Here is a 15,178-nt window from a genome sequence, read left to right as displayed (position 1 = left end):
CCCACCGCAGTCCGCTTCCTGCCCCTCCCGGCTTCCTCTGCCCAATACCAGGCAGGGCGGGGGGCAGAGGGGAGTCTGGGTGGAGGGGGAGAGGGCTCTCGGTTTAGTTGCCTCCCTCCACGTCCCGCGAGGCCTGACCTCCGCTCGCCCACCCTCTGCGCGGCGGGTGGCGCAGCCCCAGCCCGCGGCCCCGGCCCCCCGGGCGGCGCGGCAGGGGACGGGTTAAACTGCGCAGGGACCGCCGCGTGCGGGGCGAGGGGGAGCCCCGGGTGGGGGAGGCGCGGCCGGCTGTGCGGAGCCCCGCGCAGGGGCGGGGAGGGAGGGGAGAGGAGGGGAGGGGAGCGGAGGGGAGGGGAGGGGAGGGGGCGGCCGCGGCGCGGGGGCGGGGCGGCGGGAAGCGGGGCGGCGGCGCCGAGAGCGGGAGGGAGCCGCAGCCGCAGCAAGGCCGGCGGGCGGGAGCGCACAGAGGTGGCGCGGCCCGGCCGGGTGCGGGATCCGTGCCGCGGGTCCCAAGAGTGAGTGAGCGAGAGCGGGCGGGGCGCCGGGCAGAAGAGGGCCCGGCCCCCACGGGCGCCCCCCTCCCCCAGGGCAGCGCAGGCGGGCTGGGGGCGGCGGGAAGGTTGGTGGGTGCGGAGTCTGCGGCCGGGGTCCGGGTGGGAGGGGAGAGCCGGAGCGCCCTGGACAACCCGCGGGAGGGGGCGGCAGCCGCGGGGCATCCCGCTCTCCCCAGCCACGTTTCAGCGGGACCTTCTTCCACGGACCCCCCCATTTGACAGATGAGAAAATTGAGGCTCCGAGAGGCCAAGTGACTCTCAAGGTCACACAGCGAGGCAGCGGCAGAGCTAGACGGGGGTTGGCTCTGGGTGGTTCCTAGGAAAAGTCCGCCAGAGAACTCAGTAGGGGGGTCCACCTCCAGCCCAGGGGAGTTTGTGTAGGGGCGGGGTACCTTTTTGTGGGGCCAGGCTCTGGCAGCGTCGGAGGATGAGGGGTGTCAGGGCGTTGCGGCTGCAGAGCTCGTCCTGGACTGCGGATGAAGGGGGGGGGCAGCGGAATGGGCGTGTGTGCGCACCCATGGGGGGGTGTGCATGTGTGGGAGTGTACATACGTGTAGGTGCACTGTCTTGTGTGCGCGCACGTGTGCGATTCCAGCGCCTCTATGGGTGCGGAACTACAGGCTGGCTCGAGTGGGCTGCACGTCCGGGACCTGGTCCCATCAACGGGTTTGCATTTTGGGCTGGAAGGCTGGGTATGTGTGCCCCAGGGTTCCTTCCTGCAGGTGTGCGGGGGGTGAGTGCCATTGTACGTATCTGACGGAGGACGGAGGCAAGTGCCTGAGGCTCGCGTGTGTGAATGTGTGGGGTGGTGTCTTACACCCTAATGCGGGCCCCTGGCCTCGGGTATAGAATGAGTGTGTGTCCCTAGCGTGGGTGCGTAAGACCCTGCGGGTGACTAGAGTTGCCTGCATTCTCCACCCCTCATGGCGCTAGCGCCCCCTTCTGGGCACCCTACTCCGTGTGCTCCGAAGGTGGCCGGCCCCGGTGCGCTCACAGCTCGGCTGTGCCGCATGGAGCCTGGGTCAGGAACTCCGGCTGGGGAGGGAGATGGTCTGAAGGGCTGAGCCAGGACCCCCGGGGCCTTCACTGAGGAGGTGGCTCGGGAGCGCGCGGTTCCCAGGCTCAGGCTTCCAGCTGACGCGTCTCGGCCGCAGCGGGCTCCCCCCACCCCCCACCCCCCGCCCCGCCCCAGGAATGTTCTGCGCTTCAGCTCGCCTCCCCAAGGGCAGGCCCCTGGGGGCTGCCGCAGCCCCGCCTCTCCTCCCCGGGAGCCCGGGAGGGGGCGATGCGGGCAGGACGCCTGGGTTCCTCCCTCCCTCCCATCCCAGGGAGAAATTCCTCCGAGGTCCCCTCAGGCTCTGGGTTCCCAAAATAACCCTGCGGGGGAAGGGAGGCAGTGGAGGGCGGGAAGCGGGAGGGGCGCGGAGCCGAGCGCGGGGTGCTGCAGGTGCCTCGGGGGAGAGGACGCGAGGAGAACAGGGCCTACGGGGGCTGGGGCACAAACCGGTCCCCGGAGTCCGGCTCGCCCAGATCCCCGGGGAGCCCCTCCGCCTTCCCGCGCCTCCGAGGGAGAGCCGGAAGCCTCTCGGCGGGTCGGTTTCCCAACTGGTGGGTTGCACCATCCCGGGCCGGACCGTTTAACCCCGGGAGTGGCCGCGGCGGCCGACTCCGCCCCTGCCCAGCAGGGGGCGTGCCCGCCCCGCCCGGGGCCCGCCCGCCCGGGGCCTCGCCCCCCGCCCCGCGCCGGCCCCTCCGCAGACTCCCTCTTTGCCTCTCCCGGGACAGGGTCCGGCCCGAGCCCCGCGGGAGGCCCAGAGTGCAGCGTGACCTCGCCCACCCGCGCCGGCGGCCATGGCGGGCGCTCTGGACCTGGACAAGGGCTGCACCGTGGAGGAGCTGCTCCGCGGCTGCATCGAAGCCTTCGGTGAGTGGCACGGGAGGGCACCCTCAGCCTGAGCCCAGCCCGAGCCTGGGGCGGGGCCCCTGCCTCCCACGACAGACCCTCGGCCTAGACCCACGCAGTTCCGCACCCTGCCACCTTTTTAACGAAAGCCTGCTCTTCATCACAGGGTGGAGAGGGATCCACGCGCTTCAGACAGATAAAATGTTTCCCTTCCCTAGTGTGCTGGCGTTGAAGGAAGGGAGGGGTCCCCAGACTCTGGCACGCGAAGAGCATTATCTGTCTTCCCGGAGGATCCGGAGGAACTCTCTATCTCTGGCCTGGGAGCTGTTTCCGGCTGATGGGGGGCGGCTTCTCTGGTGAAGGGGTGCCCCTTCCCCCAAGCACTCAGGAAATGACCTCTGGATTCCTGACCCCAGGGAACCCAGACTTCTTCCGCCCCAGCTGGTTCCCCTCGGGACGATGGGCCGGATCGGATGCTCCCCCTCTCCGGTTCTTCTTCGGATCCTGCCTCATCCCTCTCCCTCCTCCCTACCTTTTCTCTCTAATCTGCCTCTTGGTTTCAGAGTCCTGGGAAAGCAGGTGATGGGCGGGGGGCCAGAGATCCAGCGGGCTCTGGGGTAGGCTTGAGGGACCCCAGCTACGGGCCGAAGGGCCAACTCGCTTCTCTCTGACCCCTCGGAGTTAGATGATTCCGGGAAGGTGCGGGACCCGCAGCTGGTGCGCATGTTTCTCATGATGCACCCTTGGTACATCCCTTCCTCTCAGCTGGCGGCAAAGCTGCTCCACATATATCCTTCCCGGGCCTCACCACGGCCCTGCAGTCCCAGTCCATGAGGGAGCGTGGCTGCCCAGCCCAGGCCAAGATTGGGCTTCGCTCCTAGAGCGTGGGCCGCTCCTGCGTCCTAGAGTTCAGGGCAGCCTCTCTAGGCGGCCTAGGCTCCACCCCTCTCCTCCTCCCGACTCAGGCCTCGCCCCTTCCCGCCCCCTCCCCACCTGGGCTTTGCTCTTCTGCTCCCTACAGTAGAAGACCTGTCCCTACTCCCAGCCCAGGTCCCTCCTCCGGCCTCTCTCTCAGAACCCAGGCCATGCTTTCAGCCACCCCCAGAACCTAGCGCCCTCCTCAAGTTCACCCCACATCCCCGCCTTCAGCCCCTTTCCGACAGGGCCGTCCCAGATCCCACCCCCAGCATTTCTCCTAGGTCGGGGCTCAGTCCTCAGCCTCCCTCCAGAATTCTAGACCCTTTCCCTGCTTCCCTTTCTAGAATTAGTCTCCATTCTTTTTTTTTTTTTTCTAAATTTTATTTATTTATTCATGAGAGACACAGAGAGGGAGGCAGAGACATAGGCAGAGGGAGAAGCAGGCTCCATGCAGGGAGCCTGACACCCGGCTGGATCCCAGGACCCCAAGATCACGGGCGGAAGGCAGGTGCTCAACCACTGAGCCACCCAGGCATCCCAGTCTCCATTCTGTATTTCCTTAACTCTCCTTCACCTATCAACAATCCCGGAAGGATAACTCCAATTCGCTGCAGGTGAAAACGTGCCACCTGGTCAGGTGAGTCTTCCTTTTGGGGCTCTGTCTCCTCCTCTTGCTCCCTTTGCTCAGGCTTCAGACTGGCCTGAAGGAGAGGAAAGGGACTGTTCTGGGAGTTGCTCATGTAGGTTTGAGCCCCGGCTCTGTCCATGGTGGGCCTGCTGCTGCAGGGCGTGCCTTCCTGGTCTGGGCCTGGGTATTCTAATCTGCCCAGTGGGTGTGGGGAAGGAATGAGACAGCAAGTGGGGGGACCACAGTTTGGGGCTCTTTCCCCCTCCCTGGGGAGCTCCAGCCCCTCGGGGATGGTGGGGGAAGGGCTGCCTTGGGTGATAATGAGTTTCCAGCAGGTACTGGATCTCAGCATTCCCAGCAGAGTTTGACTTGAACCCTGAGCTCGCTGAGCAGATCAAGGAGCTGAAGGCTCTGCTAGACCAAGAAGGGAACCGGCGCCACAGCAGCCTCATTGACATCGAGAGCGTGTGCGTGGGGGCAAGCTTGAGAGCTGGGGAGGGCACTTGGCATCCCACACCATCTGTGCTTAATAAATGTTTATTGAGTTGAATGCGTGAGGGTCATGTCACTGTCTTGCTTAAAAACCTCTGGCTCCCTGTCACCTTCACAATGTCTAGGCTGAGGATTAAGGCCTCTGATGGTCTCTGGCCAGTTTTCCTGTCTCATCTTCTACAGCCCCCTCCCATCCCATGCACTTCATCCCGCAGCTACACCACTGGTCTGCTCACCGATCTCCAGTCTTGCATCCCTTCCCACCATGGTGCTCTGCTCAGCTCGGTCCCCTTGCCTGCCTCTCTGTGTTGTAAAGACTCTGCTCAAGTATGGAGTGTCTGTGGGCTCACAGGTCTTCCAGGGCAGAATTTGTCATTCCCTCCTGTGTCCCACCCATGGCACTTGGTGCAGACGCCATCAAAAGACCTGTATCCGTGCCATGCTGTTTTGTGATTGTTTCTGTGTCTGTCTTCCCCAGTAGACTGTGAGCTCCTCAAGGGCAGGAAATGTGTCTTGCTCATCTCTCTACCCCCAGCACCTAGCACAGTGCTGAGTGCCTGAGCAGGGGGAGATAGCGGGAGTTGCTGGGGGAGATAGTGGGAGTTGCTGGGGATGGGTGCATCGGTGTCTGGCACGGTGCCTCAGACTGTGTGGGTCCTCAGTCAGCTTGCGTGGTGTGTCTGCGTGAGTGTGGGGGTCCTAAGGGATGGGGTATCTCCAGCAAAGGGCTCATTGCCCTTGCCTCACTTCCCAGCCCCACCTACAAGTGGAAGCGGCAGGTGACCCAGCGGAACCCTGTAGCACAGAAAAAACGAAAGATGTCCCTATTGTTCGACCACCTGGAACCCTTGGAACTAGCAGAGCATCTCACCTACTTAGAGTATCGCTCCTTCTGCAAGATCCTGGTGCGGCCCAAGGGCCTTTGGTCCAGGGTGGAGTTTGGGCTGGGGGGGTATTGGCCCTAGGAGGAACAGAGTTAGGGTATGGGGTGGGTTGGGGGGTTTCAGGGTAACCAATGAAGGGCAGCTGGAGGGTGAGGAGTGGCCATCTGTGGGGGGAGGGGCCTGCAGGGGCTGAGGCCTCTCCTGCCCCCAGTTTCAGGACTATCACAGTTTTGTGACTCATGGCTGCACCGTGGACAACCCCGTCCTGGAGAGATTCATCTCCCTCTTCAACAGTGTCTCACAGTGGGTGCAGCTTATGATTCTCAGCAAGCCCACTGCCCCTCAGCGTGCCCTGGTCATCACGCACTTTGTCCACGTGGCAGAGGTGCTTTCCCCTCCCTCTTCCCCAAGCACCCTGGTGGGGGAGGGGGTTGTGGGGCAGTAGGGTGAGGCCCTCCTTTCCACTCACCCACTGCCTCCTCTCCGGAAAAGCCGGGCCAAATCCTGGGCCTGTTCAATGACTCACTGCCTTCCCCCTCCTCATTTGCACCCCCACAGAAGCTGCTTCACTTGCAGAACTTCAACACTCTGATGGCCGTGGTCGGAGGCCTGAGCCACAGCTCCATCTCCCGCCTCAAAGAGACTCACAGTCATGTTAGCTCTGAGACCATTAAGGTGCCTGGGATAGTGGGGCTCATGGTGTGGTGGTGGTCAGGGGAAGAACCTCATCAAGCCCTGGGCCCAGTTTCCCAGGTCTGGCCTCCCTGAGAACTCCTGGTAGTGTTGGGGGCTGTGCACTCCTGCCCCCATTTGACAGATATGGAAACTGAGGCTCAGAGGGGTTCAGTGCTTTTCACAGGTTACACAGTGAGAGTGGCAGAGTAGGGGCTCACAGGGCTGCCTGACCCCAAAGTTTGTGCTTTTCTCCTCCTTTTACTCATTTTTTTTAACATATTGGGTGATGTATGTATAGAGATGTATATAAAGCATATGTAGAGATTAAAGAAAAGTTATAAAGAAAACGCTTGTGTAACTACCACCCAGGTCTGAGAAATAGAACATTGCCAGCCCCCGAAGCTCCCAGCACCTTAGAACATAACTCCCTCCCCATCAGAGGTAACCAATGCTATGACTTTCGTAATGATGACGGCCTTGCTCTTCTTTATAGCTTTACCACTTACGTATGAATCTCAAAGCAATATGGGATTTTTGTCGCCTGTTTTTGGATCTTCTATGAATGGAACTCTGTTGTATGTTATTTTATGTCTTGCTTCTTTCAGTTTTACGTTCTGTTACTTAGAGCAGTTGTTCATTCAGTTCTGTTGCCGTATAATATTTTATTCTAAGTCTACCGCAATGGATATAGCTACTCTACCATTGAACATCTGGAGGTCTTCCCAGTTTGGGCTGTTACAATCGACACAGCTAGAAACGTTCTTCTGGATCTTTGTCGTGTGCTGCTTGCCTTCCTGAGCCTCAGTTTCTTTTCCTGTTAAATGTTGATGATATTCCATGCCCCAGCCTGGTGTAGAGGTGTGGTCCTTGGCAGTGGGTGTTCCCTTGAGCTCATGACCCCTGAACTCTGACCCCTGGGGCTAAGGGAGACAGTACAGTGCTGGGGGACAGTGAGGGAAGATTTTCAACCTTTCACCCATCCCTGACTCTGACTCCTCATCCTCTCCTATGTTTCCAGGGCTGCGGGGGAAGGGCAGTTGAGCCAGTGATGTGTGTATGTGTGTGTGACCCTCTGCCTTTTGCCTCCCCTCCCCAGCTCTGGGAAGGTCTGACAGAACTAGTGACGGCCACGAGCAACTATGGCAACTACCGGCGCCGGCTGGCAGCCTGTGTGGGTTTCCGCTTTCCTATCCTGGGTGTACACCTCAAGGACCTGGTGGCTCTGCAGCTGGCACTGCCTGACTGGCTGGACCCTGCCCGGACCCGACTTAATGGGGCCAAGATGAAGCAGCTCTTCAGCATCCTGGAGGAGCTGGCCATGGTGACCAGCCTTCGGCCACCAGTGCAGGCCAACCCTGATCTGCTGAGCCTACTCACGGTGAGGGGTTGGGAGCAGGGATGCTGGGGGGCCGGGCACCAGGGCGGACAACCATATACCTGGTTTTAGATTTATGCAAGGCTGTGGATTTGGTCTTGAGTTCTAGGTTCTGATCAAGGAACTGAGATCCAGCCTGGGCTCCAGGGTTTGGAGTGGACTCAGATGAGTTCCAGGCTCCAAATGGGGCTATGGACTAAGGTCTGATTTTGAGGCTGGTATGTGGGCTTTTTGTGCTGAGCTTGAAGCTGGGCCTGGGTCCTGGGTTGAGTTCCTGGGAATGGGTTATATTGAAGGCTTAGGGTCCAGCTCTGGGTTCTGGATGCAGGGTGGTTTCTAAATATGGTCTTTTTTTTTTTTTTTAAGATTTTATTTATTTATTCATGAGGATGCAGAGATATAGGCAGAGGGAGAAGCAGGCTTCCTGCAGGGAGCCTGATGTGAGACTCTATCCCAGGACCCTGGGATCACGATCTGAGCCAAAGGCAGATGCTCAACCACTGAGCCACCCAGGCATCCCTCTAAACATGGTCTTGAGCTCTTAGAAAAGACCTGGGATTGGTCTTGGACTTGGTTTTGGGGTCTATGATGAGAGTAGGTTCTAGTCGATCTGGACTAGGTTCTAGACATAGAGCAGGGGCTTGAGTTTTGGGTCTAGTGTGAATTCTTAGTTGTTTCCAGGCTCTGGGCTGGGATCGGGATTGAAATCTGAGTGGGATTCTGGATGCTGGGTTGGGTTCTAGGTTGGGGCTTAATCTCAGAGCTCTTGGCTATGTTCTGACCTAGATTCTTGGCTGGATTCTTGGCAATGCGTTGTGCTCCAGGTTTGGGCCAAGGTGTGGGTGCTGGTTCTTGTGCTAGGCTGGTGTGTGGTTGCTGGCTCAATCTCTTGACACTGAGATCATGACTGGAGGCGAAATCCAGGCTGCACACTTAACTGATGGAGCCACTCAGGCGCCCTTCTAGGGTGTTTTCTAAGCTGGCCTTTGTCCTGAGTCTAGCATCTGGACTGGGTTCCAGGCTGAGTTGTGACCTCTAGGTGGACCTATGACCCTGGGCTCTGGACAGTGGGCTCCTGAGGACAGCAGGGGCAGTGGGTGTGATCAGACCTGTGTGTCCCAGGTATCTCTGGATCAGTATCAGACAGAGGATGAACTCTACCAGCTGTCCCTGCAGCGGGAGCCACGCTCCAAGTCCTCGGTGAGATAGGGAATCCCTGCTTCCTAACTCTGCCTAATGTCTTCCTCCCCTACTTCTGCCCTTCCTGAAAATCCCAGGACGGGAGGGTAAGCAGAGCTCTCAGAGGCTACCTCACCTCTCTAGCTTGTTGGGCAGGCAGGCTCCCTTCTCCCCATGGCCTCCCCGCTCCTCTCCCCTGGGCTCTGGCCTCCCTCCCTCTGACTCTCACTCAGTCTTGATCATCCCTGTAGCCAACCAGCCCCACAAGCTGCACCCCACCTCCCCGGCCCCCAGTTCTGGATGAGTGGACCTCAGCTGCCAAACCCAAGCTGGACCAGGCACTCCTGGTGGAACACATCGAGAAGATGGTGGAGGTAAGACTGTGGTAGCCAGCTTTGGCCCCTGAGCAGTTGGGAGACAGGTCGGTAGTGGTCAGTGAAGAGTGGTTTTGCCAGGCCACTACCCCCGGATTGATACCAGTGCCATGTTCAAAGGCCAGCGCTCCCTCCCAGAAGGCAAGGGGCATAGCCAGTGGGTGGGGTTGGGGGTAGGGGCGTGAAAGAGGGAGATAAAGTGGGAGATGGAGAGCCACTCACGTCTGAGACACCCTTCCTGACATGGACTGAGAACGTGGGCAGGACGTGGCTGTGCCTGTTTTATTTTGCCTCGTGTGTCCCTCTGTGTGCTCCAGTCTGTGTTCCGGAACTTTGACGTCGATGGGGATGGCCACATCTCACAGGAAGAGTTCCAGATCATCCGTGGGAACTTCCCTTACCTCAGCGCCTTTGGGGACCTCGACCAGAACCAGTGAGGAGAGCTGGGGGCTGGGGGAGCGGGAAGGCAGGCTCACTTCCCCTCCGTGTCAGCTTCCTCCTGTGCAAGATGAGGCCACTAAACCAGATGATCTCGGCAGAGGAAGCTACCAATGTGGGGAGGGGCTCTCATCTCAGGGGAGAGGCTGCCGGCTGTGGAGGCACAGGTTACCCCACTTGTTCAGATGGGGGGGTTCCACCTGAAGCTTGCAAAGACTGGCCTGGGGACAGAAGTGCTGCTTTACTTGTGGAGCTCATAGCTGGCAAAAAGTGTGGGCAAGTTCAATTCCTGGGTAGCCTGTTTTAATGAATAGAAAAGAAAGGCCTGTAATTAGCAGCACCCACGTACTTATCAACAATTCACATATTGACAATTTGGACAAACAGCTGGTTCTCTGAAGTAGGTTGGACATGTCCCCCACAACCATGTTTCATATCCTTGTTTTGCTGAACTCTAGTCAAAATTTTTAGTCCGACTCGGGTCGAGTTATATTTTAATGTTACTCATATTTCAAAAATCTGTTGTTTTTTTTTCATATTGCAAAACTCCGTGGTGAAAAAGAAATCCAGGTAGTAAAATAGATTTATAGTGAACAAAGCCCATGAATGAAGTAAGAAGTGAAAGTTCCCTTTTTCCTCTCTGATCTTTCCTATCAGGAGAGGTTATATTATCTTTAGCAACATGTTAGCAGTGTTACTGGCTTGGCAACACTGTATCCTTCCAGTCTTTTTCTTTTCTCCAAGCTTGTACAAGTTGATTTTGTTTGTCTGGGTCTGTTCCGTGGACAAACAGGAGTATCCTATACATCTGGCTCTGCCCATGGTGCTGGTTGTAGTTGCTTTGTTTCTGCTTCTAAGAACTGAGACCGAGTTCTAGGTTAGGTCCCTGGGTTGGTGGGTGGATTTTTTTCCCAGGTCCCATTTTCAGTAAGGGGTCAGCCCTTGGAGACCTTGGATATAGCTTCACGCAGGGGTTTCAGCCTTAACTCTCCACCTTCTGCATGCCCCAAGCCTCGTGCCCAGCTCATCTGGGTATCAAAACGCAGCACCTGGCTCACTGTGGGGTGGGGGGACCAGCACCCCCCCTCCAAGGGCAGCCTCAGCATCTGCTCCTCACTCCCTGTCTCAGCTTGAAGCTTGCTCTTTGTTTCTGTAACCCGGGGATTACCATTTCTTTCTCGAAAACTCACCTGTGCATTTAAAGCAAATCTGGATGTATTTTAACTAGGATCTATGTATTTGTAGCAGTAGGGTTTTCAGGTTTTTGTGTCATTGTTGTTTTTTAATCACTGTCTCGGTAGAACTGCACATCTTGTTTTTTTTGCTTTTGTTTTTGTTTCCCACTTAACCCTTTACCATGGACAGCTTTCCATGCTGCTTCATGCAGAACGACCTCATTCTTTAGAATGGTTGCAGTGGATCCCACTATGTAGCTGGGCCTTCATTTGCCTCACTATTCTCCTGCTGATGGACATGTAGACTGTTCCCAGTTTTTCGCTATTAATATACGCCATGCTGCTGTGAACATCTTTGTACCAATGCACTCAGGCCACTATTTCTGTAGGAGAAATTCCTAGAAGTGGGATAATTGGATCAAAAGATATGCACATTCTAAATTAGGAGAGAGACTGCCAAAGTGACCTCAGGCAAGGTTGTGCTGGCTTGCACCCCCATCAGCAGTGAACAAGTGCCCATTTCCCAACTTCCTTGCCAACAGTGGACGGTATAATAAGCTTTACAATTTTGTCAGTCTAATTGGCAAATGGTGTCTTGGTTAAATTTGAATCTCTTCAATACTAGTGGGGGTAGGATATCTTTTCATATGTTTATTGGCCTCTTATATTTCTTCTGTGGACTGCCTGTTCATATTCTTTGTCCATTATTCCACTGGATTTGTTGGTCTTTTTCTCATCGAATTTCAGAATCTCTGTTAATGGATATTAACCCTTTGCTGTTGAACGTGTTCGCAAATATTTTCTCCCAGTCTGTCATTTATGTTGTCTTTTGCCATATAAAATTTTTAAAAAATGTCGTGTGCTCAGTATGTCAGTCTTTTCCTTTATGGCTTCTCCAATGTGTGTTATGTGTAGAAAGACCCTCATCTCCTGGAAATTACAAAGATATTCTCTTACACCTTTTCAGATACTTTGATAATTTTATCTTTTTTACATTAGCGTTCTCAGTTCAGTGAGGAATCTAGGGTGATATTTTTTTGTAAATGGCCAGTGGGCCCCCAATGCCCTATTGAACTGAAGGATCACCGGGATCACATCATGGACCCCCACATATAATGGGCAGGAACTTCCAACAATGACCAGCCCTGACAGAAACAGTTCCTGGTGGCCCAGGACCTGTTAATGACACAGACACTATTGTAAATGCTTCATATATGCTGCCTCACTTAATCCTCGCAAAAACTCCCTGAGGCACAGGGATGATCACAATCCGCATTTGTAGAAGAAGAAACTGAGGCACAGGGAGATTAACTATCCCAAAGGTCACACAGCCAGGAAGCAGCAGACCAGAACTTGAACTGTGGTCTGTATCCAGAGCATGTGGTCACTCTTTCCCTAAAATGTGTTGATGGGTGAGAAAAGGGTTCTGTGGGAAGCCCTGGATTATGTGGGGAACCCTGAGCGCAGGTGTCTTTCTGGCATTCACTCACATGACAGTGAGACCCAGGCGGCTTTTTCGAATCTTGCCTGGTCCTGGAGCTCATCAGAAATCTCTTAATTCTCAGGGCTCCCAACTGGTGTTCCAAAGAGCTCACTTTGGAAAACAAAGTGGGAAAGTGCACAGCCCTTTTAGTTAGTATCCACGCCAAGTGTGTAAAGTGGGCAGGACAGGAATTACGATTGCCATTTTTGTGGTGAGGAAACCCGGGGAGAGTGACTTACCCAAGACCTCACAAGTAGTTAGTATCGGCCCCCACTCACCCCCTCACTCCAAGCATCTGCCTGCCTTCGGCTAGCGTTCTCTCTCCTGCACCGGGAGTTCAAAATCAGGAGTGGGGTGAGGGTCTTTTCTTTGGTAGGGAGGTTCCCAGTGGGATGGATTAGGCCGGTGGTGGGTGGTCCCCGGGGGAGGGCCCCCCCCTGAGGCGCTCCCCTTCCCCCGACAGGGATGGCTGCATCAGCAGGGAGGAGATGGTCTCTTACTTCCTGCGCTCCAGCTCGGTGCTGGGCGGCCGCATGGGCTTCGTGCACAACTTCCACGAGAGCAGCTCCCTGCGCCCGGTTGCCTGCCGCCACTGCAAGGCCCTGGTGAGCCCCCGCCCCAGCCACGCCCCTCGGCCCCGGCCCCCCCCCCGGCCCCGCCCGCCCCTGGCCCCGCCCCGGCCCCGCCCCTGCCGAGCCTGCTTAGCTGGGGCCGACCTCCCTAATTCCGCCTGCGTCTCCTCTCGGGGTGCTGCGCCTACCTAGCCAGCTCCGGGGGGCCCGAAAGCACCAGGGTCAGTGCCAGCCCCTGCCCTTGAGAAGGAAGACGTAGAGTCATTAGCCCTAAAGACCTCTTCCCCAGCACGGCCCTCTCCTCTATTTCAGATCCTGGGCATCTACAAGCAGGGCCTCAAATGCCGAGGTGAGCAGGGCTGGTGGGCTGAATTTGGGGGGAAGAGTTACTCTCTGGGTAGGGACCCTTTTTGTGTGTGTGGGAGCAATTGCGGAGCAGCGAAGTACCTTGCAGCCAGAGAGGCACGATAATTGTATTGAAGTGGGGGGTAGCCTTCAGTGGCCTTTTATTTTGGTGAGCCATCGGCCCAGGAACAGAACTCTGGGGAGGGCTTGGCCCTGCGGGCAGGATGAAGAGAGCACTGTGGAAAGAGATTCTCATTTTGGTGGTGGTGGGGGGGGGGTGCTCAGGAGCAGAAGATACTGGGGAGAGGGGCCTGCTAGAGAACCAGGTGGAGGGTGTTCTGACCAACGCCTGGCCGGCCTCCCCATCTGCCTCCCCCAGCCTGCGGTGTGAACTGCCACAAACAGTGTAAAGACCGTCTGTCGGTTGAATGCCGGCGCCGGGCACAGAGTGTGAGTCTGGAGGGGTCTGCACCCTCACCCTCACCCACCCATCACCGGGCCTTCAGCTTCTCCCTGCCCCGCCCAGGTAGGCGAGGCTCCCGGCCTCCAGGTAAGAGGGGATCTCATTGTGTATTGGCCTGTGAGGGGAGGGAGGCAGGGCCATCCTGGCAAAGTATTACCTTATCCAGGAGGGAAACCATTCCAGAGTTTGTAATTCTATTGTTTTGGTGGGGACGGTACAAAAAGGTTGAACAGGTAAGGGGGCCAGAGGGTGGCTCAGGAACCCTTGTTCTTCTGAAGCTGAGAGAGGCTAATACAGAAAGAAGAGTAAAAATGAAAGGCTTCAAGAGTCCAATCACAGGAGCACCTGGCTGGCTCAGTCACTAGAGCCCGTGACTCTTGATCTCAGCATAACAAGTTCAAGCCCGATGTTGGGCATAAAGCTTACTTAAAAAAAAAAAAAAAAAAAAAGATTCCAGTCACACTCTTACTTTGTGAAGGGGATTGACATTAGATTGAAGAGGGAATCATGTCAGCCATTTGCTTGCATTTCCCTTTTTGGCTGCTCTGGACACCATTCTGAGAAAAGTCCCTTGCCCTGAAAATCTTTGGTGGCTCTCTTGGGGTCTCTGGTGGTTTTAGGTCAGTTTGCTGAATGATAATTCCCCCAATGATTATTTTGCTGAGAACAGTCTGAGGAACCACATTAAACTGGGGTCTAAGGCAGTTGACCACAACTGTTTGGGTTGGCATAAGTCCTCAAAAATAGAAAAGATGAAACCATTTGCATCGAGCCTTCCAGAAGTGCTGGGGTCTAAGACATGAAACACACAAAACTGACACTTTAAGCAAACTGCACTGACAAATCGGTGGTGGTGAAAAAAGCTGTAGCAGAATGAAAACTTGGAAAAAGAGCCTCAAAAATGGGGCCAGTTGGTCATTCAGTGAATTGATTTTTGGTGGATGGGTCTGCTTAGGGATGGGGTGGGGTGCCTCCTGTGAGTGAGGGAAGGGCTGCTGAAGGCACAGGGACCCTGGAGTGACCTCCACCCCCACCTGCTTCCCTGCAGAGATCCGAGAAGAGGAGGTGCAAGCAGTGGAGGACGGTGTATTCGACATCCACTTGTAATGGATGGTGAGTCCTCCCTCCACAGCCTGTGCCACTGAGGGCTGGCGGTATGGGGGAGGAGGCAGTGGGAGGATCAGGGAGACAGGCCCTCTGTCCAAATGGCCCAGGCCAGGTGGACTCCTACTTTTTGGGGGAGGATCTTCCTTACAACCTTTGGTTGTTGTTGTTTTTTCCTTCTCAGTTGTGACTGGATCAAGCACTCCTATCTGCCTTGGAGAAAAGACTTGGACCAGAGCAGGAAGCCTGGGGTGCTGGGGCAGCAGGCTGGGGCTGGGGGGTGGGGTGTGAGGGTGGCATGCAGCTGGAGGTTGGGCCAGGGCTGGCGTCCCTAAGGTTGTACAGACTCTTGTGAATATTTGTATTTTCCAGATGGAATAAAAAGGCCCATGTAATTAACCTAGACTGGCAGATCCTAGAATCTTCATGGGGGGGAGGCAGGGTGGGGGCGGGGAACTGCGATCATAGGGACTAGAGTGTTGGAGTCTAGAACTTTGTAGTCAGAGAATCTTGGGAGATCAGGAATATCATGTATTGGGACTAGAATTGGGGGGTAGAACTTTAGAAGCAAAAAACCTTGGAACATAACAATTTGGGGAACTGGTGGTCGTGTATA

The 15,178-nt window shown here is 56.2% G+C and overlaps 1 protein-coding gene across 5 annotated transcripts; it reads left to right on the top strand.

The window, feature by feature from the left end:
- Positions 1-391: 391 nt before the first annotated feature.
- RASGRP2 (RAS guanyl releasing protein 2) lies at positions 392-14,965 on the top strand. Of its 5 annotated transcripts, none has more exons than XM_077862275.1 (17): positions 392-515; positions 2,340-2,478; positions 3,143-3,245; positions 3,950-4,012; positions 4,336-4,470; positions 5,250-5,400; positions 5,591-5,764; positions 5,938-6,054; positions 7,151-7,432; positions 8,552-8,629; positions 8,860-8,982; positions 9,300-9,415; positions 12,542-12,683; positions 12,963-12,999; positions 13,375-13,545; positions 14,507-14,571; positions 14,747-14,965. In XM_077862275.1, the coding sequence occupies exons 2-16, from the start codon at positions 2,406-2,408 to the stop codon at positions 14,563-14,565; spliced, it is 1,824 nt and encodes a 607-aa protein (XP_077718401.1). In that variant the 5' UTR covers positions 392-515; positions 2,340-2,405; the 3' UTR covers positions 14,566-14,571; positions 14,747-14,965. The 5 variants fall into 5 exon arrangements, with proteins under 5 accessions (XP_077718401.1, XP_077718402.1, XP_077718400.1 ...); XM_077862276.1 differs by lacking the exon at positions 392-515 and adding an exon at positions 634-1,246; XM_077862274.1 differs by lacking the exon at positions 392-515 and adding an exon at positions 1,769-2,146.
- The last annotated feature ends 213 nt before the right edge of the window (positions 14,966-15,178 follow it).

The sequence above is a fragment of the Canis aureus genome, chromosome 21 (genome assembly GCF_053574225.1).
Source record: "Canis aureus isolate CA01 chromosome 21, VMU_Caureus_v.1.0, whole genome shotgun sequence".
Classification (NCBI taxonomy): domain Eukaryota; kingdom Metazoa; phylum Chordata; class Mammalia; order Carnivora; family Canidae; genus Canis; species Canis aureus.
The sequence above is the reverse complement of the archived record's forward strand: the minus strand, read 5'-3'. Positions and strand labels throughout refer to the sequence as shown.

Excerpts from the sequence above, each read along its gene's own strand:
- RASGRP2 (XM_077862275.1), top strand. The coding sequence starts at position 2,406 with ATGGCGGGCGCTCTGGACCTGGACAAGGGCTGCACCGTGGAGGAGCTG. Across the intron at positions 2,479-3,142 it reads CGGCTGCATCGAAGCCTTCG|ATGATTCCGGGAAGGTGCGG; the intron begins GTGAGTGGCACG and ends CCTCGGAGTTAG. Across the intron at positions 7,433-8,551 it reads ATCTGCTGAGCCTACTCACG|GTATCTCTGGATCAGTATCA; the intron begins GTGAGGGGTTGG and ends TGTGTGTCCCAG.